Below are 16,136 nucleotides of genomic sequence, written 5' to 3'. Positions count from 1 at the left end.
CCACAATTGGTTAACAAAGTTAAAATGTCTGTGCAACCTTAGGACCATCCAGTAAGTATTAAGATGTATACAAACATCCTCCCATTATAATCAGTCTTTTACAAATTTTGCAAATATAAAATACTTTTATAATTGCCCATTCCAGAGCAAACTCACTCTGCTGTGGCATGGGAACACCATGCATCTACAAAATCTTTTTTTATATCACGTTCTGCTACTTTTGATATTTTTAACCATCCAGTTAAGATTGTTGGAAGATGGGAAGACCAAGACTATAACAGGGATCAAAAAAGAGCTAGATAAATGCATGGCAGAATGTTAGGTCCATCAGTGGCAGTTAGCCAGGATGGGCAGAGAGGGTGTCCTGAGCCTCTCTTTGCCAGAAGCTGGGAATGGGCACCAGGGGATGTGTCACTTGGTGATTCCCCATTCTGTTCATTCCTCCTGGGGTACCTGCATTGGCCCCTGTCAGCAGACAGGACACTGGGCTAGATGGATTTTTGGTCTGACTCAGCCTGGCCATTCTTCTATTTTCTGTGAGGACGATTTATATTTTATAGGGTTTATCAAAAACTATTTACTTAAACTCTAATTAATTATTATATGTCATATGACAGCGCTGCATCAAGCCAGACCCACTTAGTGACAGATACCATCTATCCCTGTTTAAATTGCCTTGGTTAGAACCATTTTAAAGTAAGTTTCTATTCATTTCTCTAATGTAACAAGGCCATCTCTGAGTTCTTGTCTCACCCATCTTCTACTGTGGGTGTTTATACTTATAATAAAAACCATTTGACCTTTTTCTCTGCTTCCAAAGTGTAACACCAGTTCTGTTTTTTTTCCCCCATAGAGCCTATCTTCCCGAAGCTATCTCCCTGGATTACCATACCATGCACCATCCTGGTTATTGAGTTTTTTGTTATTTGCAGCTTACTTTATTACTTTAAAACAAAAGGTAATCTGTTAAATAAGGAAATTCACTATGAAGAGACTCTCTCCTAATAATAGGAACATGTTGTAATGTTTTGGAGGGATGGTGAGAGCTCTGTAGTTAAGGTAGTTGCTTTATTTTCAAATGATTGCAACATCAGTTTTTGTTTCCCTCTTTAATCTCTCCAAACAGTGGTAGCAACACACTTACAGCCCTAGAGCTGAGGGTGATTGTTTTTTTCCTGCAGAATTGGACTTGAACAAAGGGTTCCAAATTTACAACACCCTAAATATGGGACTGTGCTTCCCAGCTCCCTTTGTTAGTTCTTTTACCAGTTCTTAAGAACAAGACAAAGCAGACACTTAAAATTCAGTGGCTGGGACTACCCAGAACAAAAATACAGCAGTGGAAAGTGGAAATGTGCAACACAAATGAGAATCCAATTGTCATGAATCAGACCTGACTGGAACTGCCTCTGAGTTTGTGTAATGAATCTGAGGGTATGTCATGGCTTCAGAGTAGCCCTGGCTTTCATTCAGATGTTGCTCCTACCCTTGTCCCCCATTCACACACTTCCTGAGTGTAGTGATCGTTTTCCCACCAGGCTAGCTCACACAGCTGAGGGAGTGATCTAGCCTATAGCAAGGGCTGTGATTTGGCTCAGGCTGGTATTATCCTGAGGATTCAGACTAAATTGCTAGAATGCTGACAGCCCTCCAGTTCCTTCCCATAATTCCCTCCCGGGTGTCCCAAAAGTCACTGGAAAAGAGTTGCAGAGTGGCTCAGGTCCGCATAGCCCAGAGAACCATGGGCTATGTCCCCAGATGTCCTGGTGTTGCACTTGGATGAGTGCCACGGTAGTGAAGACCCAAAAAGTTTTGACTTGGTGGCCCTGTGGCCACAGACCTGGGCCAGGCTCCCCAAAGGGCTCCGTCAATCAAGTTAGCTCTGGATGAGGGCGTACTCTGAGACTCCTGGAGCCTGATTGTAAGAGCTGAGGCATTCCCATGCCTGCTGAAGTCAAAGGTCACTGAGTGCCTCTGAAAATCAGGCACTGGGAGCATCACGTTTGGCTTGTTAAAACTTAGGCACCCAAACCATGACTGTTTCTCCCCCACTGTGGTGGTGGTGTGGGTCCTGGGTCTGCTCCACCTCTTGCAAATGGCAGAGTCACTTTGTTTTGCATGTGACAGATGCACCAGTGGGGAGCCAACTCCATCCCTGAGGAAACTGGTGCTGGCTGTGAGGGCCGGGCTTGAACCCATAACCATGGGGTCCTCAGGCCAATGCCCTATCCTCTAGTGCACTCCAAAACTCACCTCACTTCTCTACTTTCAGGGCATCCCTTAACCTGCCTTCCTAATGGAGGCGCCAGCTCCATCCCTGGGGCAACTGGTGCTGGGTGCTGTTTGGCCAGCCCCTAGGGGAGATGTGAAGAGCCACAGTTGCATTCTGACCTGAAAGGGCACAGTCCTTTCCCTGCAGGAAAAGAAATGCAAATGCAGTGGCATTCATCATACTAATGTGTATTTATTTCTGCTTGCTTTTAGAGAAGAGGGATGAAGAAGGCAGTAAGTGTTATTCCCTCTCCACTCACAATATTTTGCAAACAGCCTGGTTTGGTGGGGTGGGGGACAGTGTATGTGTGTGGTTGTTTGGGTTTTTTATTTCATTTGGTGATTAATTCAATTTTTAAAAGGATTTGTGAGGTGGTTTAATTTTAAATAGGTGAAATTTCACATTGAATGGGAACTTACAAGAAGTTATATGTGACTAAACTAGAGAGGCTGAATCTAAATAACCAAGCTGCCTTACTTTTTGGTCCTAAGCATCTAACTTAATAAAGACATGAGATTTAACATATGAACTGTGGGAAAATCTAAGGGCCTGATTCAGAAAAGCAGGTATGCAAATATTTGTCTCTGCCTATTAAAGGCAGCCCACAAACATTTGCTTCGTTTTAGGCATGTGCTTTTGTCCCAGTGAACTTTTTGCATATGCCTAAATCTTTGCTTTCTAGTAAGTATGAGAAGCACTGAAGACAGGAAGTTACATTTCTGGGAATCAAACAATAAATACTTAAAGCATGTTATCAAAATATCAATGTTAGTAACTTTGTTTCCTGTTTCAAATCTTTGAAAATAACAATAATGGCATCACATCCGTTCCAAATGGTTAGCTACGGAGCCCATTAAATTCACTGGGGTCTTTCTCTTCTCTCATGGTGTTTTGAATTGTCAGATACAATTGAGTATTTGCTATGGGCAGCAGTGAGAGAAGCATTAATAAAAGAGTTTGATATATTAAAGATATACCCTGCTTAAGCATGGTGATGATACAGGCATTTCTGTAAATTAAATGTGTAGCCTTTGAAAGAGAACTGCTCATGAAATGTATGTGTTTCTGACATTACTTCATGGTCATTTTTACTAGAACTTTAGCTAGAGATATTTGGAAGTTTTACTGGGCATTTTTTCCTTTTGAAAGCTTGTTTCCAAACAAACAAAAAATATGCTCCCATTATTTTTTAAAAATATATTTTTAAAGTTCTAAAAGTTTTGATACAAAAATGTTAAAATGTCAATATTTTCATTAAAAAATTAAAATTATCATTGTTTGACACTTCAGCACAAAATATTGTTTCAAATTTGTTAAATTAAAAAAAATGTAAGTGCAGAGTGATATATAAACTAAATGTTGGTTCCCATGTGGGAATCATCATTTTTACTCAAAAATTACCATTTCAGTTAAATATTTATTGCAGAAAATATTCACACAATTTTTTACCAGATTTGCTTTCTGCTCCCCACATTTCCTTCTGTGTAATAGTGATGCCTCCTAATACAGTGTTCTTTCAGGGGAATTCTCATTTCTCATTATTTTTTATTACAGGATGGAGAAATTGGCTTAGAAAAGCAGGTAAAAAATGTTCATATTTTACCAAAGCCCAAAACCCTTCTCCCATTGCTTGCTTGCTTGTTTGTTTGTTTGTTTTCACTGCTGCTGCACAGTGACTGGATGTTTTCAGAGTAGGGCTGACCATTTTGAGGGACATATTCCCTGAATTGTGTTAAATGGCATAATCTTGAATTAAAGATAAATCATTAATTCCCTGGAGACCCCAGGAAAATCCTGGAGGGTTAGCAACCCTGCTTTAGAGAACTATCCACAATGACGTCAGGGTCTCTTTCTTAAGTGGAAACAGCTAATTTAGACTCCCAAACAGTCAGTTGGAATCTCACTTTCTAATCTGCAAATGCTTCTCTAGGTTGAATTTCATCAGCCATTTTGTTGCAGGCAGTTTCCTTGCTCAGAATTCCCAGCATTTGCCACCCAACCAAGCTGCATGCCCAGGGAGTTCCATACGTAACAAACCAAGACCTAAATCCCAGTTTTAGCTTCACTGTGATCTTCAACCCCCCTGCCTGGCTGCTACCTAAATGGAGGTGTCTGAACTTATTCCCTGACTCTGTTTTCACAGTGACAGTCTCCAAGGGACTGAGCTGCTGCCTCTGGGTTCTGGCAGTGCTGGTTTCTCCCAGCTAAGCCCCCATGCAAGCCAGGAGCCAGGGCTGACGGCCGATCTCGTCTGTGGGGCCCAATATGGTAGGCAGGCTCTAAGACCACCTAGCTTGGTGTGGAACGGCTGCAGGAAAAGGCCCCTTGTAGGCTTCAATCTGGTGCTCAGCCAGGATGTGGGAAACCCCCTGTGAGGGTGCAGGATTTAAATAGTGGCTCATGGTGACATGAGCCTGAGGTTCCTCTCAGAGCTCCCTGCCCAGAACAGATGGAGAGTTTGGGGCTTCCCATAGTGGCTCAGGTTGCATAGGGAGCTCGTAACACAGCCCAGCTCCCCCATCCTCGAGCCGGGGTCTTGGGGGAAGAGGAGCAGCCAGGGCCAGCCTTAGGGCTGGACAAACTGGGCCTATGCCCAAGCCACCATAGCCAGAGGGTGAGGCAACTGGGCATGGGTGTTGCTAGGCAAAGGGGGTGCAGGGTACAGGGCAGGAGGGCAGCGTGGCAGGACAGGCTGGAAGCATAGGGTGGGGGACACAGGTGAGAGGAACGTGCAGGGGTTGGAGAACCCATGGGTGCCAGGGAAATGAGGGGGGCTTTGCCCGCAAGGGTCAGGGCACCAAAACACAAGTTTGCCCAGGGTGTCATTTTCCCTAAGGCCGGCCCTGGGAGCAGCGAAGGTGGGGAGTAGGGTCCTGAAGGAGTAGGGACTTGATGGGCCCCGGCTTCAACCAAGGTTCTGGGGCTCTTGCCTAGAGCAGTTTCCTGGGAAACGGGCGATCCCTGTTGTAATCCCTTTGACCCAGGGTCTCCTACAGCCCCCAGGGAGCACCTAACCACTGGGTTATGGGTTATAAGGGAATGTAGCTTCCCTCCCCTCCCTTCCCCTCCCCACTCACCGTTTTGTATTGCGCTAGTCCACCTCTGAGCCCATCTCTCAGCTCGGGCCCTGCAGGCAGGATGGGCTTTCCCCTGCCAGGGAAGCAGCAATAAATATGTTTCTTCCTGGACTGATCGATCGGTCACTTCCAGGGCTGAATGCACCAGCCAGTGGTGCTGGCCCACAGGGCCTGGAGGAGCCACTTGATTCACTCTCCCCTAGGGATGGCTCTTAGGGTACACACCCAAACAGTGCCAGTTTCCAGCCAATAGGAGCTGAGAAATTTTGCTGGGGACTGTGGCAGTGCTCAAAGCCTGCCCCCTACTCCTCCCGCTGCCTGGAGCAAAGAGTCACATGGAGCAGCCAGACATATTGACCAGCCTGGAGCAGTGGCAGGCAAGGAGCCTCAAGTTCCTGTGGGGCTGTTGGCTGGGAGAGGTGTAGGGTCTAGGTAAGCGCCTTCCAGCCAGAGCCTGCTTCTGGTATCTAGCTGCTCCCCTACCCCAACCCCCTGCCCCAGGCCACCATCCAAACCCTCTGTATCCCCTCTCCCCACCTCCTCCAGGTCACAACTCCCTCCTGGACCCTGCACCTCTCCTACATCCCTCCTCCAGGCTAGAAACCTCTCCTGCATCCATAACCCCAAGCCCCTGCTCCAGATCACAACCCCCTCCTTCACCCAAATTCCATCTCATGTCCCACACCCTGTCCTGCATCTCAGTACCCTACCATGAGCTCCCTTCTGCACCCAACCTCTGTCCCAGACATCATACCCCCTCCACAGAAGTGCGGCCTTTGACCACTTACCAAAATCTTGGAGTGGCCCCCCCATCAAAAATTATTGCACACCCCTGCCTCAGACCATGCACCCCTCTGTCCTACATTTGCAGGCCTCTTTGTTTCCAGATATTTTCACTATGGAAAAGGGGATTGGTTGCTCCTTCCATGGATGAAGACAGAGGGACCTCAGCCTGCCCATTGCCTTTAAGGACATCTCGGATTATTTATTTGTTTTTAATTCAAGACTATACGCACACTCGCTCACTCACTCATGCTGTTCTTTCCCCTTAGCAATGATCCCTGATTGCAACTTCAGAGAAAGCAGAAGCAGAAATAGTGGCAGATCTTTTCTCCTTGGAAAATGGTGGTGTAGAGAAGTTCTGCAAAAAATATTTCTAAAATATTTTCATTTTTCTTTGTTAGGATTTTATGATGAATTAATTTTCAGTTAATTTGAAAATGGTCAAAATTGACTTTTTGGTACACGCGTATGCGAATTCTGTGCTGTGGCAAGTGAAACACTTGGATAACATTTGTGATCATTTTAAAATATGGGTTAGAAATGAGTCTGTTGGCCAGCTGCCCTTCTTGCCCCAGTGACACAGGCAAGTGAGAGGAGCTAAACTGATTCACTCTGCATCTGGGGCAGATTCTGTCCCTGGCCTGATCAAACCCTCCCCCAGGGCTGAGCTCTGTCCCTCACGCTTGGATTCTCTTCCTCTCCACAGAGCAGCTGAGCCTGGACCCACACACAGCAAATCCCTTCCTCCTCATATCTCCAGATGGGAAACGTGTCAGGCTGGAAGTCAAAGGCAAAGACCAGGAGGAGCCTGGCTATTCTGAGGGATTTAGTTATTCTCCCTGCGTGCTGGCCTGCCAGGGATTCACCCAGGGGAGACATTACTGGGGGGTGGAAGTTGGGAGCAAAGGGGGCTGGGCCGTGGGGGTTGCCAAACAGTCTGTGAGGACGAAGGAAGGAGTGGTGAGCCTTAAGCCTGAGGATGGGGTCTGGGTTATAGAGCGACAGTGGTGGGGTCAGTTCTGGGCTCTCTCTAACCCTGTCACACCCCTGTCCCTAAGTAAGAAACCGGAGAAGATTCGGATTTCTCTGGACTACGACATGGGACTGGTGGAATTTTTCGATGCTGATGACGTGATACCATTATACACTTTCGCCCCCGCCTCTTTCGAGGGTGAGACAATCTTCCCTTTCTTCCGGGTCGGAGGGGCTGGAGCCCACCTCAGACTGTGTCCCTGAGCAAGGGGAAATGATTCCATTGGGAGTCACTTGCACGCATCTCATAGGCTGAGGGTATCTTTCATTCACAAAGATCACACGGAGCACCTTGCTAATCGCACACCCAATTCTTGACAATAAAAGTATTTTGAAATAACACATGCACTGTCCCCTCTTCTTACTATTTCACTGGCAATGTTGTGGGGGAAGGGTCTGTGTCCATATTAGGGTTGTAGGGTTACTGGCTTCAATTGGCCATCCTGGCCGTCTGGTAGGAACTGGAGATCTGGTCCACACCACAGAGTTAGGCTGGTGCAAGGCAGGTTACATCCACCTAACGAGGGAAGTGTGTGTACTAAGATTTTGCTTTCACTGATATAACTGCCCCTCTGTATTGATGTAAATCCTCCACCATGTGGGGTATAGAGAGAAAGTCAATGTAATAGGGATGCTAAATTTAGATGAATTGGCTGGCTGGCTCCATAAGGGCCCTTCTGCCTTTGAAGTTCAGCTACAAAGGTGAAAAGCGCTGTGGGGAGCACTGGGCCAGAGCCTGGGGGCGACTCGTGTAGTCTCCTGCTGGCCTGAGGCATTTCAGTGCTGCCACTTTGAAGCATCCCCTCCTTTCCCCCACCCCCTCTTTCTCAGCAGTGGGGTGGGGGTGGAGAGCAGCTAGTGTGTTGACCATCCCATAAGCATTTGCTTATGGAAAAGTCAACTAGTAGTTCATATCCCTTCCCTACAGTGTAATTAGATAATGAACTAGTGGTTCATATCCCTATAGTGTGTAATTAGGTTGATGCAGTTTCAGCATAGAATGGAGTTACACTGACTGCTGCTGCTGGCTTTCAGAAGCTGTCTCAGAGCCTCCCCTACCGCTGTACAGTTGATGCAAGCACTCCTGGTGAGAGTGTGTACTGCTACTATAGGGAGCAATGCATAGAGATGTAATTACTGCAGTAGCTGCATGCTGAGGCCTTTTTAACTTTGTAGTGTAGCTATGCCCTGAGATCAGTTTCCTTCCATTTGATGGAATCATAAAACATTAGAACTGGAAGGGACCCTGAAAGGTCATCGAGTCCAGTCTCCTGGATGGCCAAAGTACCACCCCTGACTGATTTACCCCAGATCCCTAAATGGTCCCCTGAAGGGTTGAACTCTCAACGCTGGGTTTAGTAGGCCGGTGCTCAAACCACTGAGCTATCCCTCTCCCGTGAGCTTAAGCTTCTTGTGATGTATGTGTCTGTGCAAGTGCTAGAATCCAGCTTTCCTGGGTGCAAGATTTGATCAAGTTCCTGCTGTTGTCCATTTGGTATAAGTCCTAGAAAACGGTTAGGAAATAACATCACTGGAGTCTTCTGTTTGGCTGGCAGAAACCCCTGTCAGTGGTAGATGGATCAACCCTTAACGTTTCAGAGTTCTGCAGCAGGTCACTGGAATCTTGTGTTTGTTCAGAGCACATTTTACTGTGAAGCATTTATCCCTGATAGTGCCCTAAACCCCCAGCTGTGATGGGACCACACTGTGCTGTGCATGAGGCATGGGCTCTGGAACTAAGTGTGGGTGGGGGCGGAGGGTGTCACATCCTCTGACTTGAGGTGATTTCCTGTATATGCAGCAGGCCTACTCAACACATGGCCTGTTTGCAGCCCGCAGTGCAGTTTGGGTTTACGTGGGGCTCAACACGCAGCCTGTGGGTGGGACCCTTTGACATAGCCTCCACTGGGAACACACTCTACAATGGCGAGGCATCTCCCAGGAGGGGTGAGCATTAAAAGATGCAAGCGGATAGGCTGGCTGGAGCAGAAGGGTACAGGGTGTCGGTGTTTCTAGCCCCCAGGGAGGAGGTGTCGGAAGTGCTGGGGCATTGTGTAAAAGAAGCTATTTGCATATATAATTGCATGTCTATGCAACCACACTTAAGTTGTGGCCCTCCGCATGTGCTGTGAGTATCATTGTGGCCTCTGGGGCTTCCAAAGTTGAGTAGGCCTGATATACAGGGTTTATTGTTTGGCTCACAGCATCACCCCTGTACAAATAGTTCCTGCACCCCCGTGGGTTACGCTCAGAAAAGACACCATCTTTCCTCTGAAAGGGTTTGCTTTTGCTGTTTGCTCTTCCTCCCACCTTCTCCCCCCCCATAAAAAAATTAAAATGAAAATATTTTGATTGCATTTCCCATAGAAATTGTTGACTTTCCATCCAAAAACTGAAGCACAACATACCTGAAAGTTTTCAACCACAAATTTCTGGTTTCAACCCAGAGGTGAAATTTCCTGTGCTCTCTGGGGAACCTTTCGTGCAGTGAAAAGTTTAATTTTCTGTGAAACCCTAATTTCAATTGAAATTTTTTCCACTGGACCTAGTTATTAAGAATCTATGCTGTGTTGTTCTCAGGAAAACTTCACTTTCTTTGTCCTTGTCCTATTGGTTTCTTAGGGTGCATTTACACTGCACCGTTATTTTGATATAATTAGCGTTATTTTGAAATAACAATGCGAGCAATAATAATTTCAAAATAAGACAGCTTATTCGGACTTCTGTAAACTTCATTCTACGAGGTTTAATGTCGCTTCTGAAATAGCTATTTTGAAACAAGGTGTGCGAAGATACTCCACTGTTGCTTTTTCAAAATAGCCAGGTGCATTCTAAGTTATTCCTCCCCATGCCTTCTGGGGCTCTAAATTGAGATAGCACATCTACATTAGGGAAACCTTCCTCCAACTAATTTTGAGTATTCCCTGCAGTTTAGACACATTATTTCAAAATAAGCATGCAGTATAGATGTACCCAAAGTCTTTGCTCCCACAAAGCACTTAAGCACATACTTAATTTTAAATATGTGATCAGGCCTATTAAATTCAACGAGGTTAACAACATATTGAAAGTGTCATAACTTGTGGAGTGTTTCTTAGCTTGTAATGTAAAGCCAGCTGAGAGCATGGGAATGAGCTTGGACTCAGAGACCAAATAAGGGTGGGGCTGTAAACAACAGCAAAGTGCTCACAGAAATAATTTAAAATGGAACAGGCCAGCAGCAGCAGGCTGTTCCCTGGGCCAAATTGTTAAGCTTGTCTGAGACCACATGTAGACAGCACTATGTTGGCAGAATTCTTCCACTAATGTAGGTTTCACCTCTTGGGCAGCCAATGACCTATGCCAGCAGGCAACTTCTACCCAGAAGCACAGGTTGTGTCTACACCGAGCTGCTACCCGGTGCCACTGTAGCATTTTGAAGTGTTGCCACACCTCATAAAACTCACCCTTGGGAGCCACCCTTCCACAACAACGTGGCCGCAACTCTTCAAGGCAACACTGACTTGCTGACAGGATAAAAATATGGTGTGTCATACAGATTCCTCCAGTGTTGTAGTGCACTTAGTGCATACACACAAAAAGGGGAGACTGCCCCTCCTTGTTGGCTAATCTCATGCAGGACTCTGACCTCCCGTTCAGCAATTCATTCCATCCCTACTCCGCAACATACTGTGACAGCTGCTTTGGCTGTGGGCACATTTCATTACTGTTGATTTTAAATGCACAAAGGATTATTCTGTTTGATTGATTGTGGTTTTAATTAGACTTCCTGTGAAAGTATCAGAAACAAAAAGTACAGTCAGAGGTAGAAAACTGCAGAGAGAACAGACAGGAAGCAACAAGAAGGGTGGGTGGGGTTATTTCTTTCTTAGTCCAAATACAGGAAGTCTGTTTGTTACAAATCTCCCTTTGCCTTCACCAAGTGCAGGATAAAGCTGGAACAAAATCAAGAACTAAATCAACAAGCTGTAAAAAACTGGTGGGACTGTTAGGGAAATGATCTGAAATGTACTTTGACTATACACAATGGAGGGTTTCAGAAAGAGCAAAACCAAGTCTCCTCAGATTTCTTAACTTTGTGCTGTTACCCCTCAAGCTCAGAAAAAAAAAAGATGGTTTATTACACGCTATAAAAAATATATAAAGTCTATTGAAAATTAAACTCTTTATCTGGTTTGTGGGGCTAGCTTGTATTTTAAGGACTATGTCATTTAATCAATGTGCAGTTGATTTTGGCTACAAAACAAGAGCGTGTGGATGATAATCACTGTTGTTTTCTTCCAGGCTTTTAAATAATTTGTAGTGCTGTTATTCAAAACTACTTCCTCTGATTTCCTCTTGCAGCACAGGCTGAATTTGAAAGTAAACTAACAGGAACTGGGATCTTGGCAATCATCTTATATCGTCCTTTGAGGCAATTCAGATCTTCTCTTCAGACACAGCTGAGCTGACTGTATCGGTACCAGCCAATTCACATTGCCAGGTGCCACAGGACACCTCATTGCAAGAATGATTTTAAAAAGTCTTGTATTTCTGCTTTTCTGTGCACTAGGGCAAACGCCACAAATAATGGTTTGATTATATTCTAAAGCACGTAGCATCATCAGAAGACCAATGCCCTGGTATGTGATTTGGAATCCAGCTCCACAAAGAGATTTAGGCACCTCACCCTCAGATATAGGCACCCAGGTCCAAGTTTTAGCTGCTCCTGCAAGCCACGAAATCCTTGCTCAGTTGCTGTATTACCCTGTGGGCGCCTTCTGTGGGCAGCTGATTGTGCCACTGCAGACGGAGAAGAGCTGTTGTAGGTAAGCATGGGCAGAGGTGGCGGGTATCATAGGCAGGGGAGTCTTTGCTTTCCCAAACCGCCAGCCTGGCCTTGCCTACACTCTGTCCCCAGAACGCTAACTAGATGTACTGAGAGCAGAGTGTTAATGCACACAAGCACCGGCTGTCCCTGTGCTACAGGGCAGGGGAGGCTGGGGCTCTGTGCTACCCCACTTCCCTGTGGTGCTAGGGGGCAGCTTGGCTCCTGTGGGGGTGGGCTGAGGCTTGCTTCTCCCTGCCCTACCTTCACCCACTGCCCATGAGTGTGGAGTTGTGTAACATTAGGGGGGAAGGGCTGGGATGGCCCTGCCAGCAATCCCAAGCCATCCACAACGTATTTTGGCAACCAGGGCAGATGGCTCACCCCATTTGTGGTAAATTTGATCCCCTTAGCCCCCTCCCTATCTTTGGGTTTTGCCCTGTGCAGGCAGGGCACCTCCAAACCTCTCCTGCACCCATGTCTCTAATTTTGCCCATATATTCCTCCCCTTCCCTTGTTTTTTGCTCCTCTGGACATGCTTTGGCCCCTGCACAAATTCTGCCCAGACCTCCCGACTTCATCCCTTTGGTTGCAGAACATAAGAACAGCTATTCTGGGTCAGACCAAAGGCCCATCTAGGCCAGTATCCTGTCTGCCGGCAGCAGCCAATGCAGGTGCCCCAGAGGGAGTGAACGGGGGATCACCAAACGATCCATCTCCTGTCGCCCATTCCCAACGTCTAACAGACAGAAGCTCAGGATATATTCCTGCCCATCCTGGTTAACCTCCACTGACGGGCCTGTCCTCCATGAACTTATTTAGCTCTTTGTTGAGCCCTCTTACTTTTGGCCTTCATAACAGCGGGTGCATCTAGACTGGCATGATTTTGCGGAAATACTTTTAACAGAAAAGTTTTTCTATTAAGGCTACGTCTAGACTACATCCCTTTTTCATAAAAGGGATGTAAATTCGACGTATCGCATTGCTAATGAAGTGGAGATTTAAATCTCCCCCACTCCATTAGCATAAAAATGGCTGCCACTTCCCCCCCCGCACGGAGCTTTGCCGGAACAAAGCGCCTGTCTAGATGCTGATCTTGGGGAAAATAAAGCCTTTTCCAAAAGATCTCTTGTCCCTTATTTCAAGAGGGATAAGGGACCTTCCAGAAAAGGCTTTATTTTCCACAAGATCAGCATCTAGACTGGTGCTTTGTTCCAGCAAAGCTCCATGTGGGAAAAAAGAGCAGCAGCCATTTTTATGCTAATGAAGCAGGGGAGATTTAAATCCCCGCTTCATTAGCAATTGCAATACATCTAATTTACATCCCTTTTACAAAAAAGGGATGTAGTCTAGATGTAGCCAGCCTGTGTGTGCACATACCTGTCTATGTAAATATATGCTAACTGCTTTGCCATTGTGTTCTCAATAAAGGGGGAGTATTGCCCCCCTGCAGGCCAGTATACTAGACCTTGCCTCAGGCCCTGCAGCCTGGGAGTGAGGACAAATCAGAGCTGAGCTCCGCTCCGCTCCCCTGCCCTGCCCTGCCCTAGGAAGCTCCTAGCTTCCCTTGCAGCCAGGTCCCCCTTGCTCTCTCACCTGGGCAAAGTCAATCTTCTCTCGCCTCCTGGAGCCCTTATTTATATAGCCCCCAGCTGGGCCCTAATTGGTAATATTTGCCTCAGCTGTGGGCTTTGTGCTCAGCCCTTTGCCAGGGCTGAGATTTTACCCTTAAAGGGCTAGTGCAGGGCAGATGCCCATCACAGGGAGATGCAGACCCTCTCCCCCAACCTCTGATACCCACCACCCGTGATCCTGGCTGGAGCTGAGGAGAGGCAGTGGCACGGGAACCGGCTGACATGAGGATGGGACATGGCTCCTTGTCCCCCATGACTCCAGAGCTTTGCCCTCAGCAGGAGGCAGCTGGCAGGTACAGAAGGGGGAGTGGCCAGTCGCTGTTAGGGCAGCACTTTTAGGGGAACAGGGAAGTGAAATTAATCCTGTTCTTCCTGGTTCATGCAGGTGTGAGCAGGAGGCCTTGGCCCGTTCTGCGGCAGCTGCTCTGTGCAGAGCGGGGTGGAGGAGGACACACCCTGGCAAGGTGGGTGCGGCTGGTCATGGGAGGGTCTCTCTTCCCAGGTCCCCATGATGATGGGTGGCACTTTGGGCAGATGTAACACAGGGCTGCTCACTCCAGGGCACGCAGGGAGGCACGGAGCTGAGGAGACGCATGGGGGACCTGGCAGCTCCCATGGACAGCCAGAGCCTGGCGAGACACTGAGCCCAGAGACAGTCGGTAAGGCGACAGCCCCTTCCCCCGCCAGCTCTTCATTCAGGTTTGGAGCCTGGACAGGGCCCTCACCCTGGGGAGACCGATTCAGAGCCCTGTGCGTCTCAGAATCTCCCTAGAGCGATTTGTTTCTGTGCAGCTGGGCCAGGGCTGATGGGGGATCCCACTGCTGCCTGCACGTCCCGAAGGGGAGGGATCTCTGCTCCACATCAGGGAGGAGGGGGGCAGCCAGGCTCATCTGAGCCAGGGGCCCAGGGTAGGACAGCAGCTGGGCAGGCCCATCTATAACCAAGGGGATGCACCTGGTTCCGCTTCTGGGTTTGTTTGGAACCACCGAAGTTTTTGTCCTCGGGGGGTGAGGTTTGTGCAGATGGAGCCCCTAGGGGTGAGGTTCCCTCTAGGAAAGAAGCTCCCCCCCCCCCCCCCAAGCCTCATGCCTGGGGCATCTGCACAGAGGGACTTGAAACCTCCCCTCCCATTCCCTGTTGCTGGACAGATTGGGGAGCTGGGATCCTTCCTCCCCACTTACTACTCCTCCTGCCCTTCCAGTCTCTCTCCCTGTCTCCTTCCTCCCCCTGCTGCCCCCACCCCTCTGGCTGGGGGAGACTTGGTCTCTAGCCCCATCCCAGGGTGTTGGTTCTCCCAGAACTGGATCAGCTCCTGCAGGCACTCGGGGGAGCAGAGCTGGGAGGGGGAAGGGCTCAGGGAGGGCAGCAGCGCTGGGACTCGCCAGGTGAACTCTGAGCAGGGCGGGGAGCAGGACTGGTGCTAAACGTTGCACGTCTGGTCAGGAGGACGCAGCGGAGTCCCAACCCCCCTCTCGCTGTTGTGCTATTAAAGGCGACAGCAGCAGTGCCCTGGAGACGGGGACCCTGCCCATGCAACAGGGATCGAGGGGAGGCTGGGTCATGAGAGGATCCCTTGGAGCTGAGGGGGTCCCCAAGTCCCCTCCCCCCAACCCCTTCCACAGCTGGAGAGGGGAACAGGCCAGGGAGGGAATAGCCTATATGGAGCCCTTTCCTTGCCACTCATGACCAAAGACCCCCTGAAACACCTCGCCCCTCCCCCCATGATGCACAGCCCCCCCCCCCCCGCTTCCTCTGCTCAGTCCGTTAGATTTTCCAGTAGCGCCCCCCCCACCCTTGGGTGATTCACAAGGCCCCTTGTCCGGTCTCTAATTTGTTCTCACTTCCTGTTTCACAGTGGGAGATTCAGGAAGGGTCCACCTTTTGGGGAGGGGGGGAGGGGGAGTCTGAGCAGGGGGTCCATGCCATGTTCCAGGCTGTGAGCTCCCCATGGGGAGCAGGGTTCCCACTAAGCTGCACAGCTGCACACAAAACATGCCCCCCCCCGACCTCACGCGCAGCAGCACTCGCATTCCTGCTGGACTGGAAGGGGGGGGGGGGACTGCCCTGCCCCCTATTTGGTCTGGCTGGAGCCGGGGTGCAGTGAGGCAGTCCCTGCTGGGGCAGCCTCACCAGCCCGGTTCCAGCTATGGCAGGCGGGATGCCTCAGCCCACTGGCCGGGCTGCGTGGTGGGCAGAGCCACCACACGGTAGGTGATGGTGGCTCCTCAGATGGTCCCGGCAGAGGATGGAGCTGTAGCCGCCACGTAGGGGGTGGCAGCAGCGGCTACTCAGGCAGGGGCTGGAGCCCCACACAGTGGCTGGGAGCGGCAGCTCTGAGGCCAGGTCGACCACATAGCTCCTAAGCCAATCCCCCTGGAGCTGCTGGCCAGTGAGCTGGGAGCGCTGGGCAGCACAGACCCAGCTGCCCGCCCTTGCCCACTAGTTGAGGGAGCCGGGAAGCCCAGCCCCAGCCCTTCCTCCCTTAAAGAGCTTCCAGCTGGCCAGGGGTCTGGCAGCCCAGCTCAGCTCC

At 48.9% G+C, this 16,136-nt stretch overlaps 1 protein-coding gene across 1 annotated transcript in view; it reads left to right on the top strand.

Moving 5' to 3' along the window:
- LOC102451582 (uncharacterized) overlaps positions 1-16,136 on the top strand; it is a 43,188-nt gene that overhangs the window by 12,225 nt on the left and 14,827 nt on the right. The window contains 4 exon segments of the mRNA XM_075913360.1: positions 854-958; positions 2,485-2,505; positions 3,827-3,853; positions 6,839-7,362. Coding sequence (XP_075769475.1) covers positions 854-958; positions 2,485-2,505; positions 3,827-3,853; positions 6,839-7,362 — 677 coding nt within the window.

This window comes from Pelodiscus sinensis, chromosome 32, assembly GCF_049634645.1.
Source record: "Pelodiscus sinensis isolate JC-2024 chromosome 32, ASM4963464v1, whole genome shotgun sequence".
NCBI classification, from domain to species: Eukaryota; Metazoa; Chordata; order Testudines; family Trionychidae; genus Pelodiscus; species Pelodiscus sinensis.
Note: the sequence above shows the minus strand (reverse complement) of the source record. Positions and strands in the feature narration are given on the sequence as shown.